This window comes from Ichthyophthirius multifiliis, assembly GCF_000220395.1.
Source record: "Ichthyophthirius multifiliis unplaced genomic scaffold scaff_1120509251426, whole genome shotgun sequence".
Lineage (NCBI taxonomy): Eukaryota > Ciliophora > Oligohymenophorea > Hymenostomatida > Ichthyophthirius > Ichthyophthirius multifiliis.
Window position 1 is genome coordinate 120,654 of NW_004085885.1, and position 18,540 is coordinate 139,193.

The 18,540-nt window shown below is 16.4% G+C and overlaps 4 protein-coding genes across 4 annotated transcripts, besides 18 other annotated features; 1 reads left to right on the forward strand and 3 right to left on the reverse strand. All coding sequences in view use genetic code 6, as the record gives it.

Annotated features, from left to right (window-relative positions):
* Window positions 1-305: 305 nt before the first annotated feature.
* On the reverse strand, window positions 306-2,103 carry IMG5_201470 (hypothetical protein; the record flags this gene model as incomplete). The annotated part of the gene is made up of 6 exons (XM_004023957.1): window positions 306-488; window positions 1,086-1,213; window positions 1,269-1,380; window positions 1,481-1,805; window positions 1,851-1,986; window positions 2,031-2,103. 6 exons carry the CDS (start codon window positions 2,101-2,103, stop codon window positions 306-308), a joined length of 957 nt encoding a protein of 318 aa, XP_004024006.1.
* Window positions 676-724: a microsatellite.
* Window positions 715-755: a microsatellite.
* Window positions 2,085-2,145: a microsatellite.
* Window positions 2,146-2,778: 633 nt separating this feature from the next.
* Window positions 2,779-2,820: a microsatellite.
* Window positions 2,821-4,046: 1,226 nt separating this feature from the next.
* Window positions 4,047-4,073: a microsatellite.
* Window positions 4,074-5,110: 1,037 nt separating this feature from the next.
* Window positions 5,111-5,171: a microsatellite.
* A 1,091-nt stretch (window positions 5,172-6,262) lies between these two features.
* Window positions 6,263-6,308: a microsatellite.
* Window positions 6,309-7,901: 1,593 nt separating this feature from the next.
* Window positions 7,902-10,046, reverse strand: IMG5_201480 (hypothetical protein; the record flags this gene model as incomplete). Its single annotated transcript, XM_004023958.1, has 2 exons — window positions 7,902-9,681; window positions 9,739-10,046. 2 exons carry the CDS (start codon window positions 10,044-10,046, stop codon window positions 7,902-7,904), a joined length of 2,088 nt encoding a protein of 695 aa, XP_004024007.1.
* Window positions 8,274-8,320: a microsatellite.
* Window positions 8,697-8,775: a microsatellite.
* Window positions 10,047-10,318: 272 nt separating the features above from the next.
* Window positions 10,319-10,373: a microsatellite.
* Window positions 10,334-10,387: a microsatellite.
* Window positions 10,388-10,535: 148 nt separating this feature from the next.
* Window positions 10,536-10,584: a microsatellite.
* A 1,332-nt stretch (window positions 10,585-11,916) lies between these two features.
* Window positions 11,917-11,947: a microsatellite.
* A 237-nt stretch (window positions 11,948-12,184) lies between these two features.
* Window positions 12,185-13,416, reverse strand: IMG5_201490 (hypothetical protein). The gene is made up of 2 exons (XM_004023959.1): window positions 13,349-13,416; window positions 12,185-13,296 (listed from the first exon to the last, which is right to left on the reverse strand). Exons 1-2 carry the CDS (start codon window positions 13,388-13,390, stop codon window positions 12,238-12,240), a joined length of 1,101 nt encoding a protein of 366 aa, XP_004024008.1. The 5' UTR covers window positions 13,391-13,416; the 3' UTR covers window positions 12,185-12,237.
* Window positions 13,417-13,562: 146 nt separating this feature from the next.
* Window positions 13,563-13,611: a microsatellite.
* Window positions 13,563-13,619: a microsatellite.
* A 27-nt stretch (window positions 13,620-13,646) lies between these two features.
* Window positions 13,647-13,734: a microsatellite.
* Window positions 13,735-14,368: 634 nt separating this feature from the next.
* Window positions 14,369-14,413: a microsatellite.
* Window positions 14,414-15,003: 590 nt separating this feature from the next.
* On the forward strand, window positions 15,004-16,966 carry IMG5_201500 (tpr repeat protein; the record flags this gene model as incomplete). Its single annotated transcript, XM_004023960.1, has 6 exons — window positions 15,004-15,118; window positions 15,766-15,983; window positions 16,044-16,139; window positions 16,345-16,533; window positions 16,594-16,755; window positions 16,820-16,966. The coding sequence occupies 6 exons, from the start codon at window positions 15,004-15,006 to the stop codon at window positions 16,964-16,966; spliced, it is 927 nt and encodes a 308-aa protein (XP_004024009.1).
* Window positions 16,967-18,019: 1,053 nt separating this feature from the next.
* Window positions 18,020-18,070: a microsatellite.
* The last annotated feature ends 470 nt before the right edge of the window (window positions 18,071-18,540 follow it).

The following is an 18,540-nucleotide window of genomic DNA, read 5'->3' on the forward strand; positions in this document are numbered from 1 at the left end:
AATTATAATTAATGTTGTTTCTATATTATTTTATATATTTAGTATATTAAATGTAATATTATATTTTTTTTTTATATTACTAATTTATATTTCTAATGAATTAAAATTAATTATATTATTTTGTATATTAATATTTAATCTTTATTATTTAACATTTTTATCAATATATTACACAAGCATTATAATGTTCTTACATTTTCTTATTTGTGTAATTATTATCATAATCATAAGCATAATTATATGAAGCAGAATTGTAATTTATACTTTAAAACTTTAATTGATTATCTTCAATATTTTTATTGTCATCATCCAGTATATTTTATGCTTTTAAAATATTTAAATTGAATAAAAAAAATATTATTTAAAATTATACTGGGATCACAATTATTTTGCTGTTTGTATTTCACAGAATCATAAGGTCTACCTTTACTGCTATTATAATTTCCTTAAACAGAATAATAAGGGTTTACACTAGAATTTATATTCATCTAATTATATTAATAATTAGTTTAGTAAGTATCTTAATAGTTTTATGGAACATTATTAAAATAATTAATTTAATAGTTTTATGAGATATTTTAAGATTAAACAATTTTATTATAATTATATGAACTTTTATAATTATTTTCATTTAAATAATCTATATTTTGTAAAATGTTATTTTCCTAATTGTTATTATTTAAATTTTAATCATTTTATTTAATTTAATATTAATTTAAATTTTGGGATATTTTAATTTATGGAGTATTTTAAATATAATTTTAATTTTTTAAAGAAACTCTATGCATGCTTTATTAGATTGTATCCTAAGGATATTACTTTTGGTATTTATATTTTTCATATTCAATTTAATCATTATTATTATTATTATAATGAGCAGAAAGCCTAGACTAATATAAAACTTATGGTTATAATGATTATTGTTAATTTTCCATAATTATAGGATATTAGCTATTTTATTATTTTTAAAATGATTAATTATTTTATTCCAATTATTTACTTTCATTATTTTATTATATTTGGTTTGTTTATATGTTTTATATATATATTCCTTTCCTAAAATCATAAGGAGGGAAATAATTTACAAGATCAGTGACTGATCCTCCATATTTTTATTCTAATTAATCTGGATTAAAGACTTTAAGTAATTGCTTTTTAACATCATCTCCATCTAAAAATTATATTTTTTCTTATGATTCTTTTGGAATAAAAGCTTTTTTTTTTTTTTTAAAAAAATAACAAAATAATAAAAAACTTTATTAGTTTACGTTTAACTAAATTCCAAGATAATTTTAAAGAATTCGAAGGATGTAAAATAAATATATTTTCCAAATTTACAGGAAAATAAATGGTACTTGATTTCGATATTTAATCAAAAAGCTTTTTTTTTTTTTTATTAAAAATTTTTATATATTAAAAAAGACTATTTTACTTTAAAAGGAAAGTTAAGTAATCCCAAATAATTAGTTTATATTATTACTTACCAGTTTTCAATATGTTTATTATAAAATTAATATTCTTAGGCCATCCATAATATAGTGTTGAAAACAGGCAATATTTCTTCTAATTTAAGTTCTACAGAAAGCATTTTTGGCACATCAAAAATAATACTTGGACGATATTATTTATCTCTCCCGCCTAAATAAGCAAACCCTTTTTCTAAATACTATTTTGATACATTATTTAATTGAAATGTTTTTGGATCCATTAACCATTGAATATATAACTTTAAGTTTTCATATGTTTTTTAAATATCAAATTTATTTGAATATAAAAACTTTAATAATTATCCTTTTTATTGAAGTCTTTTTTTAAAAAAATATAAATATTATTTTTTCATTTTAAAATACACAGCATGATTTAGTTTTTATTCAAAGCAAGTTTATTCAATTTCTTTTAATTTTTAGTTTTCAAAATCGTTATAAGGAACATCTTAAAATATCCTTCTTTTTCTTGTTTTACCATCAAATTCTTATATATAACTTTCTATTTTTATATAAATATTTTATATATTTATATAATTTAATTACCAGGATGTATAATGGATAATGCTTCTTCTTTTGTAACTCTTAAATATTCGTATTTATTTCCAAAAACAATCATTTTTTTTTTTATATTTTTAAAATAAAATATATTTTTTTTTTAATTATATAAATATTTGATTTGATTTTTTTTTTATATCAAATATTTAAAATATTTGTTAAACAAAAAAATACATAAAATAACGAAGTAAATTGAAATATAAAACACAAAATATTTTTATTTTATTTTTATAAAATTTAATAGATTGATATTAAAAATAAATAATATAATTATATTTTTTTAAATAAAAAATTAAAAATAATCATTATTGATTGATATTAAAGAAATTAGTGTTTTTTTATTTAACTTTTATTACTATTTCTTGAGTTATTAGCATTATAAAAATTAGTATATTAAGTTTATTATATTTAATAATTCGTTTTTATAATTTTAATTTTATTTTGAATTTATTAGACACAATATTTATATTATCATAAGATTAATAGTTTTTAAAGATTAATTCTATTTATTTTTTTAAACTGAAAAAATTAATTATTTATTATTATTATTAGTCTGAAATAAAATAATTCCCTACCACTTTAGCTAATAATAATATATCTAATTTTAATAATCTACTAATAATTTAGTATTAGATTCATTAATATGGGTATTTATTTGAAGAAACATTTTTATATTTAAATAACCAATATAAGAAAAAAGAGTACTTTTCTTTTTACTAATTCTTAAATTAGTTAATTTTTTAATTCTTCAAGAATTTTTTTTAATTGTTCAAGAATTCAATTTTAAAATGTATCATATTAAAATTCAATAAAAGAAAAAATATCATCAGAATTTATGTAAATTAATTTATTACATAATTAATTTTTTGTTTATTTGATAATAAATTGTATTTATTTATGCACATATAATATTGAATTAATAATTTAATATATTTTTTTCTATTTGAAAATTCAGGAGAATAAAATTAATTGAGTTTAGTAAAGTTTATAAATTAATCTATATTACTTAAATCAATAACATTATTATTTATTTTTTAATTTAAAATATTCTTGATTACTTTATATGAAATAATTTTATTTTTTTCTTATATCAGATATTCATAAGTTTATTTATTTTTATTTTATTATAATGACTTATTATCCTTATATAATTTATTTTTTCATAATTATTAAGTTAAATGTTTCTTTATCTATTCTATTCTATAATTTTAATTTTTATTTATGATTATTATAAAATTTTCAGTTTTGAATAAATTACTATTTTTCTTGTTAGAATTTTTTAGTATAAAATTGTCTTATAAATATCATGTTCTTCGAGGACAGTAATACTAACAATATTTATTTTTATTTCTTTGTTAACAAAAAATTTTTCATATTCATAAATATATTTTTGCTTTTAATTATTTATTTTATATTTATTATGGTCCCTAAATATAATAATTTTTTTATTTATTTATTATTAGCTTTAATTATTTCAATTATTGTATAAAAAGCATTAAATTTATTAATCAAAAAAAATAAAAATATTTTTAATAAAATATAAATAATATCATTATTTAACATCTAAAATTGTTCATAACCTAAAGGAATTTGTTTACTGATTACATAAACTAACTTCTTTGTATTTTTGTATTTTAAAAAGTGAACAAAAAATAGCTTGTTCGAAGTATTAAATAAAAGAAATATTTCCAAAACACGTTTTAATTATTTTTATAAATTACTATTACAATTTAAATATCTTTATTTTAATATTTATTTGCATGTAGAAAAATTATATTCTTAAAATTAAATGCATTATATTCTCACCTAATTTAAAGTTTTATATTATAGGAATGAATTTAATTTTTTATTTATTATTTTATTTCATTTCTTAATTCATATTAAAAAGTAATAGAATATCATATTTATAACTTAATTTTAAAGTTTTTTTTGCTTCATTACCTCGTTTTTATGTATTAGAAAAAAAGTAAAAAACAATCCAATTTATAGATAAAACTTATATTCATATATATATATATATATATATATATAAATAATTAAATTTTTATAGTATATATTCTAAATATTTTATTCCTATCACATATTATTATTGAATAAAAGTAAATACTTTTTTTATTTAATATTACTTTAAATAAATTTTATATAATGTTTCCTATTTTATTTAACCATTTAGGCACAAGCTATTTCCGTAAAAAAAAAATTCTATAAATAGAAAAAAACATTTCAATATGATTTATGGATTACTATATCTATAACTAACCAAAACGATGGTATAGCACTTTTAATAAATATATTCAATATATCATATATAAAGAATTTCTCAGACTAGTTTTTACACAGGGATCCATAATCAGTTCTATTCAAAAAAAATATTTCATATCGGGTTATTTCATTTTAGACAATATCAAAATAATAAAAATAATGAACGAAGTGACACATATAGAAATTAAATTATAATTATTTAATACAGTAGTTTTTCTATAATACTTGAAATTTGAAACATCTTAAATAATAAAGCTGAAAAAATATTTATTTATGGAGTTCTAAATCAAGTATTATTACTATGAGAGAATATATCCCTATTATATCTGATAAAAAATAGGTCTTATAATATATATATAAAAAATTTAAAAATTTTGTTTTTAAAAAAGTAAAATAATGTGCTTAGAATATTAAGTGGGAAAAGAAAAATAATTGATTTGAAGATAATTTTGATAATTAAAAGGATATATAATATAAAATATTTAAATTTCCTTTATTAATAAATTATCTTTAAAAGAAAGATGATTTATAAGATATTATTTAGTGTAATATTTTTGTTAAGTAAATGTATGTTTGATTGATTTTATTATTAATTATTTTAATTTTTATATTAGAAAAACTTATTGAATTATGTATATACATGATATATTATCAAATCTATTTTTTAAAAAAATAAAAATAGTTTTTGGTTTATTGTATTATTAAATATTTTGATTTTTTTTATTGTTACTCTTTTTATAAAAATAATTAAATAATAAGGGAAATATTTATTACTTTATATAATATTTTACTTATATGTTGATGTCTTTAGTATTAAATATAATTTTTTTATAGGTATAATGATATTTTTTCTTAGATTAAATATAAATATATTTACATTTACATTTTAAAATGAATTTAGTTATAAATTAATTTAAAATTTAATTTTTATTTTATATTGTTAAATAGAATACATATTTGTTAAGATTTAATAATTATATAATATACTTTTTAAATAATTTTATGTCTTAAAAAAATTTAGATTTATATATATTTTTTTTATTTATCTATTTATACATTATTTTTAAATTTAATAAAAATAAAATTTCACTAATAATATTTTTAATATAAAAAAAAATCAATAAAATTATAAACTTTAAGGTAAAATATCTTACAATACCTTTTACTAAATTAGAAGTTTTGTTTTTTAATTATTTTAATTCAACTTAATTTATTTTACTAAATCTAAATAATAAGTTTAGTTTGTTTTAATTCTATCACATTCACTTTCATATTATCCTTCTTCTTCTTAAAATTTAGAGTAATTAGGAAGGCTACTATTAAATATATCGAGCATTTCCTTACATTCTTAGTTATAATAATTTTTTGGATAAATCTATTCTTAGTTACTATTATTTAATAAATTTCCAGTATCTTTATTAATAATTTTCCTCATACCACTTAATTAAGCTACAAGATTAGTAAATGAAGTGACTAATTCTTTGATAATTTTATCTGCAGCCTTAATTTCCATAAGTTAAGTTTTAATGTCTTAAACGGAGTTTTTTTTTTCTTAATTTTTATTTATTTATTTTGCTAATTTACTTAAAGCAGCTATAGGTTTTACTAAATATTTTGAATAAAAAAATATAAAAATATAAGAAAAAAACCATACAATAGAACACATAACTAATATACTTATTCCACTTAATTATATTATTTAGTTTAATGATTCTTATATATTTTCTAAATTGTAATTATATAAATTTTATTCCATTATTGATACTATTATGAACTCTTCTAGAACTTTTTTTTTTATTATATATTTTGTTTAGTTTATATTATTTATTTTTATTTAGTCGTTTGGGCTTTATTTTATTATTTCAAGAATACTTTTTAATGAAAAGCCTTACTTTTAAATTATACTGATTTATTATTATGTATTATAAAAATTTTCATTTATTATTTATTAACTTTTCTTATCTATTAAAATAATTTCTATTTTATCATTAAATTATTTTATTTGTTAGTTTATTTATAATATTTAGTTTGAGTCTATTTCTATGTTAAAATAACCAATATTTTTCATCTTATTTTTATAAATAATAATTTTTTTTTTATTTACTTATGTTTTTAACTCAATAGTATAATTAATGATATTTCTTTTTAAGAATTCATCGTAAACAAACTATACAGATTAATTATAAATATTGATTTATTAGAAAAACTTTTATTTTTCTTTTTAATTTTATAAAGCTCCTGCAGGAAAAGATGCAAGAAACTAATCATTTATATCATAAAAATGCATAGCAATAATTTAAGAATAAAAATGATTATAAAAGCTGTTAAAAAAAGGTAAAATAGAATTAAAATTTTATAATATTATATTTTATTCGGCTTAACCAAATATAACATAGCTATAAGTTTAAAATGAAACTGGGTTTTTATAATTGTTTAATTTTATATATTTTTTTGGATTATTTTCAAAATCTTAGATAATTTTAATATTTTCAACACCTTAATTATTTATAAGTACTTCGCAAGGATTTAACATTTCAAATAAGGTATTATCTAATTTTAGTTAATTTAAGTATATTTTTGCAAATTTTTCCATGCTAAATTTATAAAATGTAAATATATTCATAAATTAAAAGCTATATTCTTGTAATGCCATTTCTATTCTATTATTTTAATCATACTCTAATTTTTTATTTAAACCATATCTTAAATATCTTGGAGTATATATAATATAAAATATTAAGAATCCAAATAATATTACCAATGTAAATGTTAATAAAACCGAGAAAAACAAAGTTAATTATGTTGCTAAAGACCATTCTTTTCTTATTGGTATTATACAACATACTTTATTTAATTATTTATTAGCCCCTCCACCAATAAATGAATAGAACATTTATTTTATATTTTGCTTACTTTCATTTTATGAATTTTGTGAAGAATGGTCTTCTTCTGATATATCATCTCGATATATACTTTAACTTTGATTAACTTAATCTATTTAATCTTATTATTCTTCATCTTATATTACTGACATATTTTTTATATTTTTTATTTGAATAGTTTTTTTTATTTTTTTAATAACTTTTTTTTTTTTTTTAAATGAAAATAAAAAATCATATTATAAAGACTGAAAAAATAATTAAAATATATGTTTAAAAAAAAAAAAGTATGGAAAAAAAATAATTATCTAAATACATCAATATATTTATATATATATTATAAATATTTTATTTATTTAAATAGAATTTTTAGAAAATTTATATGTATCATTTTTTGTTATTATCTGGGTATATTAGTTTTTAAATTTTATTAACTTTGAAGTCATTTAGATTTTATTTAATATCAAACTTAATATTTTCTTTTGCTAATTATTTAATGATTTCTTTTCTTAAAGGATATAAAGATAATAATTTTTATATGTGATTGAATTAGTATTAAAGAAAAGATTATTTTGATGGAATGCTTTTCTTATTCAAAGATGAAGAAGTAGTTGTATGTTTTCTTTTTTCATTATTTTTTACTTTTACAATTTCTTTTAAATTTTGCTTACTTTTTTCAACCTATCTATCTGTTTCGCATTTTTTTTTCTGATGTTTTTCAAATAAATTTTTATTATTTTTTCTAATTAAAGTAAAGTTTTATTAATATTAAAAATTATTTGTTGTAGAATATTATTATTATAATGTCGGAGTTGATTTTCTTAAATTAAGAATTCCTCTTGGTGAATTGAATTTAGTATTTTCTTAAGAATAAAATTATTATTATATTGATTTACTCGTTATTTTTTATGATTAATTTTTTCTTTATTTTATTTTTAGCTGTTTTCTATTAAGTTTTTATTAGTGTTGTTGTTTATAGAACTTATTGTATTATTTTCATTTGGATTTTAATCATCTTCACTCGTTCCATTTATAAATTTATTAACTATTTCTTCTAAACACTAAGATTCCTCTTTTTATATATTTATATATTTTTATTTTATTAATAAAATTTATATTTTTAAATAAAATTAATATATATAAGTTATAAGTTATAATTTATATATTTTTATTTATTTTAATTGAATATTTATTAAATATATATTTTATTTTTTTTCTTTATTTTTATTTTTTTATAAATTCCAATAAAAATATAGAAAATATTTATTATTACCTTTTTTTTATTTTTTAATAATAAATATTATAAACATTATAATAAATCATTATTAAAAAGGAAAGTAATTAATAAAAATATATTATTCTTCTTTGAAAATAAAATTATATAATGTACCTTATTAACCTATATTATTTATATTAAATAATTATTGCTAAGAACTATTAATATTATCATTAAAAGAGTTAAAACTTTCCTCATTCTTTATTTTTTTTTTTTTTTTGAATTTATTATAAATTAATATATATATATATATATATATATATATATATATATATATATATATATATATATATATATATATATATATATATATATAATAACATTTCTTACTTCTAAGTTTTAATTATAATGCTTACAATAAGAAGTGATTAAGTGATTTATAAAAGGACAATTCTAAAAAATATTGGAACAAATAATATTAATTGATTTTAAATGAAGAAACTTGCTCTATTTTAAATTTTCGTTTTCAATTTATTTTTTGCCTATATTTTTTTATTTATTTTAATTGGTTTCAATAAATCTCATTTCAGTAGCAATTGTAAAATATGTTATTGATAAATAAATAATTTTTTTCATTAATGATTTATCTGATATTTCTAACAATATATCCCCAAAAAATGATAAATCTTCATATTTTAAAGATTTCATAAGCATAATAGAACCTATATTAAAACTTTATATCCAATTACTTCCTTAATTTTTTAAGCTAATTAATTTATTTTTCTTTGTAACACTTTGTTTCCACATATGTTATGCTTTTTTAGTTTCCTAATATATATCATTATCTTAAATTTCAATAATTTTTTAAATATTAATTATTTTTAATAGTGCTTAATTTATTATAATTTTCTAAATTGAATTTTCTTAATCTTTTAAACTTTGTTTACAAAACTTTAAACATTAATTTAATATCTTCTTTATTAATTCAAGGCTTTAGTTTGCTGTTTCTAATGCTTTTTGATGGCTTTTTTTAAATTTTTATTTATATATAAAATACTATTTTTACTATCCTTATTATGAGTACACAGCGCAACTTTACAAATATGATTTGACTAAAAACATTTGCTTTTTTATCAAGTATGCGAATTTTTTATTAATGCATTTTTAACTTTCTCCTTTTTTGATTTTTTAATTTTAAGCTTATCCGTCTTCCTATAAACTTATTTGTAAATTATATATAACCCCATCTATATAATTTGAACATTTATCTAAAACCTATAAACTATTATATTAATAATAATTTATATATTGTTAATATTTTTTTATTTTTTTTCTATACCTTTAATATACACAAGAACGATTATATAAAACTACTATTATTAAATTTCTATCAATCGTTTTTCCACAATTTGCAGCAAACTTTTTTTGATTTTTACAAAATTTAAAAATATATATTTATTTTTTTACTTCTAGCATTTTCTCTGCTTTTTATAATATTTATAATGATTCTTTTTATTAATTTTATTCTATTTTTAAAACTGCTAAATCATTCATATTAATTATTAATTAAAAATAAGTTTCTTTTTATTATATATATTATAGTATTAATCTATTTTTTAATAGATTAATTTTTTTATATACATTCATCTAATAAAAGCTATTTTTATTATATTTGATCAATTTCTTACGACTCTTCTTTCAAAGTAATGTCCTCTAATGATTCTTAGCTATTTATTGTATTGCTGTGAATCGAATATTAATTTTAATTATTGAAATCATCTTTTTTTATATATGATTTTTATATTTTTTTGTGATTAAAATATTTTTTAGTAAAGTTTTAAATGTAGTTTAGTATAAATTATACTTAAATCTTCATCATTCATACGTTTAAGAAGTAAAAAGTGATATTTAAAATTGACTAAAAAATTAAATTTAAAAAATATAAATAATTAATTTAAAAAAAAAAATATTAATAAATATTTGTAAAATTTTATTTATTTTTAATAATATTAATTTTTATTTTTAATGAGTATATATGATTATGAGCATATTTCTATTTTTAATATAAATTAATTATTATATCATATTCAAATATTTAAATCTGCCTACCTTCCCCCACTCCCTCATACTTTTTTGTTATTTTTATGAAATATTTTTATTTTTTAAAATTTTTATTTTTTTAAAACTTATTTTATAAAATATTAAATATTTATTTTAAACTTTAAATTTTTATTTAAAGTCAAATAATGTTAAACAATTACTTAATTAAAAAAAAAAAAAAATTCAAAATATTTCTTTTTTGTTTAAATAAAAATATAAATAAATAATAAAAGTTAAATAAAAATATATCGAAATACAAATGTAACCTCGAGATTATTACGATCATGATTTTACATTTAAATATTATCCAAAAATACATTTATATAAATTCCAAGAAGATATGTTTAATTCTAATAAAGGCTAACTACATATTATGTTATATGATGAAGAAGATTTAAAAAAAAGCTAAGAAAGTTTTTATTTTGGGGAATATTTAGTTGGAGGATGCTTAGCAGGAGGTTTAGCAGGAGTATTTTTATATAATAAAATTCCTCTTATCAATAGAATTCAAAATAAATGGGCTAAATTTTTTATGAAAGTTTTTATTTTTGTTTTTCCGTGTTAAATAGGTGCAATTTGGTCTTCATTAAAAACTGAATAAAATCTTATTAATATTTATGAAAAACATTTTATAAAATATAGCAAATTTAAATAAAATGGTGATATAAAAGAATTAAATGATAAAATTTAACTTTAGAACGAATGATGTGAAAAAATAAAAATGACTTAATAAAAAAAATAAAATTGTCTTATTTAAATTAATATGTTAGGTTAGGATATTTTATTTTTATTTTTGTTAAATTTAACTTTAATTTTTATTTATATATAATTTTATTAGTATTTATTTATTATAGAATATTCTTTTTTTCGAATAAATTATAATAATTTTTTTTATATTTTAAATAATATAAATAATATTTATTTATAGATGAATATTTTTTTATTTATTTTTTTTAATTTTATTTTAACAAAAAATATTAATTTTATTATAATATTTATTTTTTTCCTTTATTATTCACTAGCTTTCCTTTTATAATTTTTAATATTATTCTTTATTTATATATTTAAACTAAAATAAATTATCAAGAATTTCATTAAATCCTATTGTTTTTATTTAACAAAATATAAATTACATATATTTTCCACTATTTAAAATAGTTAATTACTTTTTAATGATAGTTAGTTTTTATTAAGTAATTCATTAAAGTTTTTTACTTCCATTAAATTTTAAAAAATTGAATTAACTTAAGAAAGGCTAATTTAAAAAAAAAAATTAAATAAATTTAAAATAGAAAATAACTTATTTTCTGTATTAGCTAATATTTCTAGGATTTAATCAAAAAGATTAGGATTCATTCCTTAATCAAATAAATGTTTTAAATGATTATGATTTACTTTCTATTATTTTTTTTTTGTTTAAATAAAAAATTATAAATAAATAATTATAATACAAATAAATATGTTTAAGCAGCGTCAATATAACTTTGTCTAATTTATTTCCAATTTAATTTGAAAATATCTGAATTAGGTATTTCATAAGTAGGAATTTTTTTATCTTCAACTTAATTCACCAAACATTTGAAATTTTAATTATTATCTTTTGTAATTTTACCTTATTTATAAATTGAAGAGCTTTAAGATCTCGCCCTTTTGGATGAATTTTAATAATTAAGATTTTTAATAATTCCAAAACGCACAATTTTTTCTGAAGAATTTATGCTTTATAAAGCTTCTTGAGTCATCTTCTTTTAAGAATTATCAAAAGATTAGCTTCTGTTTTTTTCCATTTCTGGAATTTTGACACTTTTAACAATTTGTGGTTTAAAATTTATTTTTACGTTTTTATTTTTTTAAATTTTAATTCCATCTACATTTTTTAAATTCGAAAACTCGTAAGACATTCTTTTTCTTGCCTATCTTTAAAATTCTTTCTAATTAGGCATTTAGACAAAACAAGACATTCTTTTAATTATGGGTTTTTTGGGATTTTCTTCAGGTTTATATTCATGCTTTAATGCATCGATTTCTTAAATTACTGCTTCTCCAATAAATTTTACTTCAGTTTCTTATTAAGAAGATGAATTATCATCAGAATCATTATTTGAATCTTGAGACATATTTTAGATATTATTAGTATTATGTGATGAAGTTGATACTTTATCTATACATTTAAGTCCTTTAAAACCTGAAGGTTATACCAAAGGACTGTTTTTAAGAATGGAATATTGTGGCATATTTTTTAAAGATATTATTGATGATTTTTTATCACTTTTATCGTAAATATTTTAAAGGGAAAATCTTACTTCAGTGTTGATTTTTAAGCAAATTCTTTATTTTTTTCCTCTTCTTTTTCTTAAGTTTGGTCTTTATCTGAATTAGTAATTTCATACTATTCTTTTTATTTTCCATCGGAATGCTTAATTATTTTTCCTTCTATATCTCTTATTACTCGAGGATTAAATGATTGGGATTTTTAACGAATTCCACCGTCGTTTTTTAATATACTTCTCTGGGGTATATCGTCTGGTTAATATTCGAATTTCTATACTTCTTCTCCTTATAATTCATCTAATACTGTTTAATCTCCGAAGCGTACTGTGGGTGATTCGTCGTTTTAGGATTCTTTGGTTACACTAGTTTTTGTGGTATTTGTTGTAGTCGGTAATTTATCTTCGTAGTGACAAGCGAATGTGTCTATACTTTTTATTGAACAAAACTTTGTGTTTTTAATTGGAGAGGATTATTAAAATTATTATAGATCTTCTTCTTCGATTTATTCTTTTTATTATTATAGAATCTATTTTTTATTATAAAATGATAATTGATTTCTTTTTTTTTATTTATTTTACTTCAATGTTTATTATTTCTTTATCTTATTCTTTTTATTGCATAGTTATTGCTTGTATTTTTTTTTTTTTTTTATTTTATTTTTTGGAAATTACTAATATGTTTTTTTTTTTTTTTTTAATGCATATAAAAATAGTTTTTCTGTATATTTATGATTTTTTCTTTAGAATTTTTTATTTATTTATTGATAATAATAATTAATTAAAAATAATTTTAAAAATAATTAATTATTTTCTAAAATAATAAATTATTTTCTAAAATAATTTTTATTTTATTTTTGTTGTAGATTTCAATTTATAAATTATAAAATATATAGATTATAAAAAAAATATATTGATTAATATGATCTTATATAATATTAATATATTATTAAATATATATATATATATATAAATTTATGTCTATTATTTCAAAAATAATTTAGTTTACATTACCTTTTAATTAAAAAATTATTAAAGTAATACCTTTTTTAAATGTATTTTTAAATTATTTTATATAACAATATTCGAATCATTTTGTTAAAATTATAATTATATTTTAAAAATAATATTTTTTTAAATAAAATTATAATTATAAAATAGAATATTTTTTACAGATGATATAAACTTTTCAAAAAATTAATTGAAAATAATTTTTAATTTATGTTTTATATTAAATTTAAATAAAATAAAATAAAAAACAATTGATGTATATTTGCTTATATTTTAAATGACTAAAATTGAAAAATAAGTAAAAACTCCAATTATAAATGAATATTATTAAAACTTATAAATAATTTATTTATATTAAAGTTAGATAACAATTAAAAATAACGAATAAAACATTTTATTTATTCATAATAAACAATAAAAATATATATTTTACATTATATAAATATAAATTAATTGTCTATCTATTTTTTTTATTTTTTTTTTATAAAAATAAATTAAAAATAATAAAACATTATTTTTGAAAAATAAAAAATCTAAAATAAAATTGATAAAAAATAAAAAAATGACTACATTTTTAGAATAAAAATTAATAAAAGAAGAATAAGAAAGAATATAAAAAGAAGACATAGAAGAATAAACTGCCCGAAAATCATTATTTGGTTAAAAATTTATAGCTCCTGATGAATTGCAAGTAAATAAAATAATAAAATTGGAATTAAAAATAAATAAAAAATATAAAAAAGGGAAATGAAGAAGCAAAATTTAAACTAAGTAATTGGTGGACAGTCCTATAAGGAAATAAATTTAGTCCATATAAAGTAAAAAAATAAATATAAAAGTCTTTTTTTAAAAAAAATTATAAAAAGGAAAGAGTAAATTTATTTGAAAGAGCAATAAAATATGTACCTTGTACATAAATATGGATAGCATATTTAGATGAAACAATAGAAAAATACGAGAAAAAATGTATATTTTCAAGCTGTTTTTAATCAATAGAATTATTATTTTAACGCGCATTAAACGATCTTCCATAAAATCCTTAAATATGGTTAAAATATGCATCTTATTTAGGAAAATGTAAATATATAACAAAAACGCGATAAGTTTATGATTAAGCAATACATTCATTAAATATATAAAATCATGAATAAATTTGGCATTAATTTAGTGATTGGGCACTTAATTGTGGGTGTATTTAAACTACTAAGAGTGTTATTAGAAGATACATGAAGATTTATGAAGATTTTAAGGAAAAATATGCTTTTTTTTTAGTTTAAAAAGAAGAATTTGATGAAGCTGCGGTAATTTTTTGGGAGATTTTAAACGATGATGGTTTTGCAAGTAGATAGGGATATTCTAAATTTGAAATTTATATGAAATTGTGTGATTTAATTATTTAATATCCTTAATAAATTAAATCGGTAGATAAATAAAAAGTAATTAAATAAGGAATTGATAAATATACGGATGAAGTAGGCAATTTATGGGTTAAATTAGCCGATTATTATACAAGATGTGGAGATTTTGATTCTGCGAGAAAGTCTTTTTGGGAAGCTTTGGAAAAAGTGGCCACTTCGAGAGATTTCGGAATTGTTTTTAACGCATTTGTGAAATTTGAGGAGGAAATATTAAGCTTTTATGCAGAAAACGAGGAAGAATCAGAAGATCTAATAGATACTTAAGTTGAAAAGCTAGAGAGTTTATTAGAAAAAAGAAAAATTTTGCTAAATGATTGTATGTTAAGGCAAAACATAAACAGTGTAAAAGATTGGATGGAAAGAGTCTAAATATTTGAAAAAAAAATGATGTATAGGGTGTTTTAGAGACTTTCGGAAAAGCTGTTTAAAATATAGAAGCTGAAAATGCTGAAAATGGGAATTTGGCTGATTTTTGGATTAAATTTGCATTATTTTATTTAAAGCATGGTGATATTTAAAATGCTAATAGTGTATTTTATTAAGCATCGTAAATTGATTTTAAAACTATAGATGAATTAACTAGTGTTTGGAAAGTTTGGATTGAAAGTCTGCTTTCCGAAGGATTCGCTAATGATGCTATGATGGTTATTAAGTAGTGTCTATTTGGAAATACTAATAAAAGGGTGATTCATAATATTTCTTTGTGGGAACTATATATAGATTTGGAAAAATCTTTTGGCACTTTTGATACTTTAAAATTGGCTTATTAGAAAATGCTAGATTTGAAAGTATATAATTTATATATATATATGTGTCTGTTTATATATTTATTTAAATTATTTTTTTAGATTATTACACCTTTTGTATTACTTAATTATGCTTAATTACTTTAAAATTATAGGTTTTATGAAGACGCTTTTAAAGTTTTTGAAGCTGGTGTTTAGGTTTTTACTTTTCCAGCTTTATATGAGATTTATTTGATTTATTTTAAATGATTTTATTGAAAGATATGAAGGAGATAAACTTGAGAGGACTAGAGATTTGTTTGAAAAAGTATTAAAAATTGTTCCGAAAAATGTATTTTTTTAATATAATAATAAAATAGTATTTGATATAATATTTTATTTTTAAAAATTAAAAATAAAAAAGAAAGCGAAAATTTTTTATTTCATGTATGCCGATTTTGAAGAAAAGTATGGACTTTTAAATCATATGTTCGAAATATATGATAGAATGATTGTAAATGTTTAATAATAAGATTAGATAGACGCTTATAATTTATATATTTCAAAAGTTGCTGAACATTTAGGAGTTACTAAAACTAGGCCTATTTTCGAAGTATTTTTTTTATTAAAAACTATTATATTTATAGATTTTTTTATTTAAAAAAAAATAAAGAATGCTATTAACAATTTTGAAATAGAACAAAATGTTGTTAATATAGGATTAAGATTTGCTAATTTAGAAAGAAAGTTTGGTGAAATTGATAGAGTAAGAGCTATTTATATACATGTTAGTTAATTTGCTGATCCTAGAGGTGATCCATTAAGATTATGGGGCGTAATAATTTAATATTTATAAATATATATTTATTTTAATTATTTTTTGTGTAAAATATAATAAGATTTGGGAAGATTTTGAAAGACATCATGGAAATTCAGATACATATAAAGAATATTTAAGAATAAAAAGAAGTGTTTTACATAAATTTAGTATTTTACCACCAGATGTAAAAAGAATAAAAGAATTAGTAGATGCAGGAGAATTATGAAATAAAATAAAATAATTAAATAATAAATTATTTAAAAAATATTATGTATTCATTATTATTTTTAATTATTAAGAATTTAAATTATAAATTTTTGTTATAATTTAAATATCTTAATTAATAGTTTTTAATAATTAATTAAAAATTTTATAAATTAAATTATTATATTCAATATAATAATTATTTTATAAATATATTATAAAAATCTAATTTTCTAAACTAATTATTATAACTTATCTTTAATTATTTTTTATTATTTTAGTTAATTATATTATATTATCTTTTATTTTATAAAATATAAAGTTTGATTTATATTAACATTTTTTTTTATTATTTCACTATAAATTAATTTACTTTTTAATTTTCAAAAAAAAAATATAATTAAATTAGTATATATTCTTATAATGTTTTAAATAAATAATCTATCATAATTATAATAAAGAGATTAATTATGATTATGTATAAATTAAAATATTTTTAAAAACTTTCTTTTATCTGAAAATATGAAATTACTGTTTGAAAAAGAAAAAATTAAAACAATCTTATTGTAATTAAAATATTACAAATCAATTTAAAACACAAATAGTAAATGTTATCAAATTACATCATTAACAAATAAAAAATTTCATTTTTTTATCACTTTAAGAAAATTATATGAGAAATTATTTATATGTAAATAAAATTACGGATTCTTTTATTTCATTTTTTTCAAAATTATTTATGTAAACAAATTTATTATACATTAAAAAGTATAAATAAAAATGATTAAAATAATGATAGCCTATTAAAAAGTAAATTGAATTATATTATTTAATTTATAAAATATTATTATGTTCATCAAATATTTAATAAAATCTAAAATATTAAATAATACTTTAATTAGTATTTGTTAAATAATAAAAATTTTTTATAAAATAATTTTTTTTATAAACAATCTTAAATCTTATGAAAAAAATAAAAATAAATATATAAAATTAGTACAATAAATTTAAAATTTAACTAAAAAAATTTTAAAAATCTAAAATAAAATAATCAAATGATTAACAAATTTTAAAATAATTAGAATTAAAGTATTAATATGTAATTAGAATTAAAGTATTAATATGTTTGATATTTTTGAATCTTCTGTTATAAAAAGTAAATTAATTCAGATATATAAAAATTATAAAATATTTTTAATAATTAATAAAACATAATCTTCAGTTTATGTCAAAATTTCAAGCTTGATATAAAATTTATTCTCTATCAATAGAAGCGATAGAAGTACATAACATAAAATCATATAATTTAATGAATCTGTTAAGTGTTGGAAAAAGTGGAAGTGAATTTATTTAATAGAAAGACCGATAATATAAATTTTATTAGAAAAATAATAATATATATTTAAATAAAAATAAATAAAGCATTTATTATTTTAGATAATTTTGATAAAGCAACTAATATTTTATAATTTTGTTTTCTCAAATTTAATTTTGAAATAAATAATTTAAAATTATTACAAGCAACTAAGCATAAAAATATAATACATTCAAAATAATAAAACATTAAATTATTAAATAACTTATCTCAATATTTTA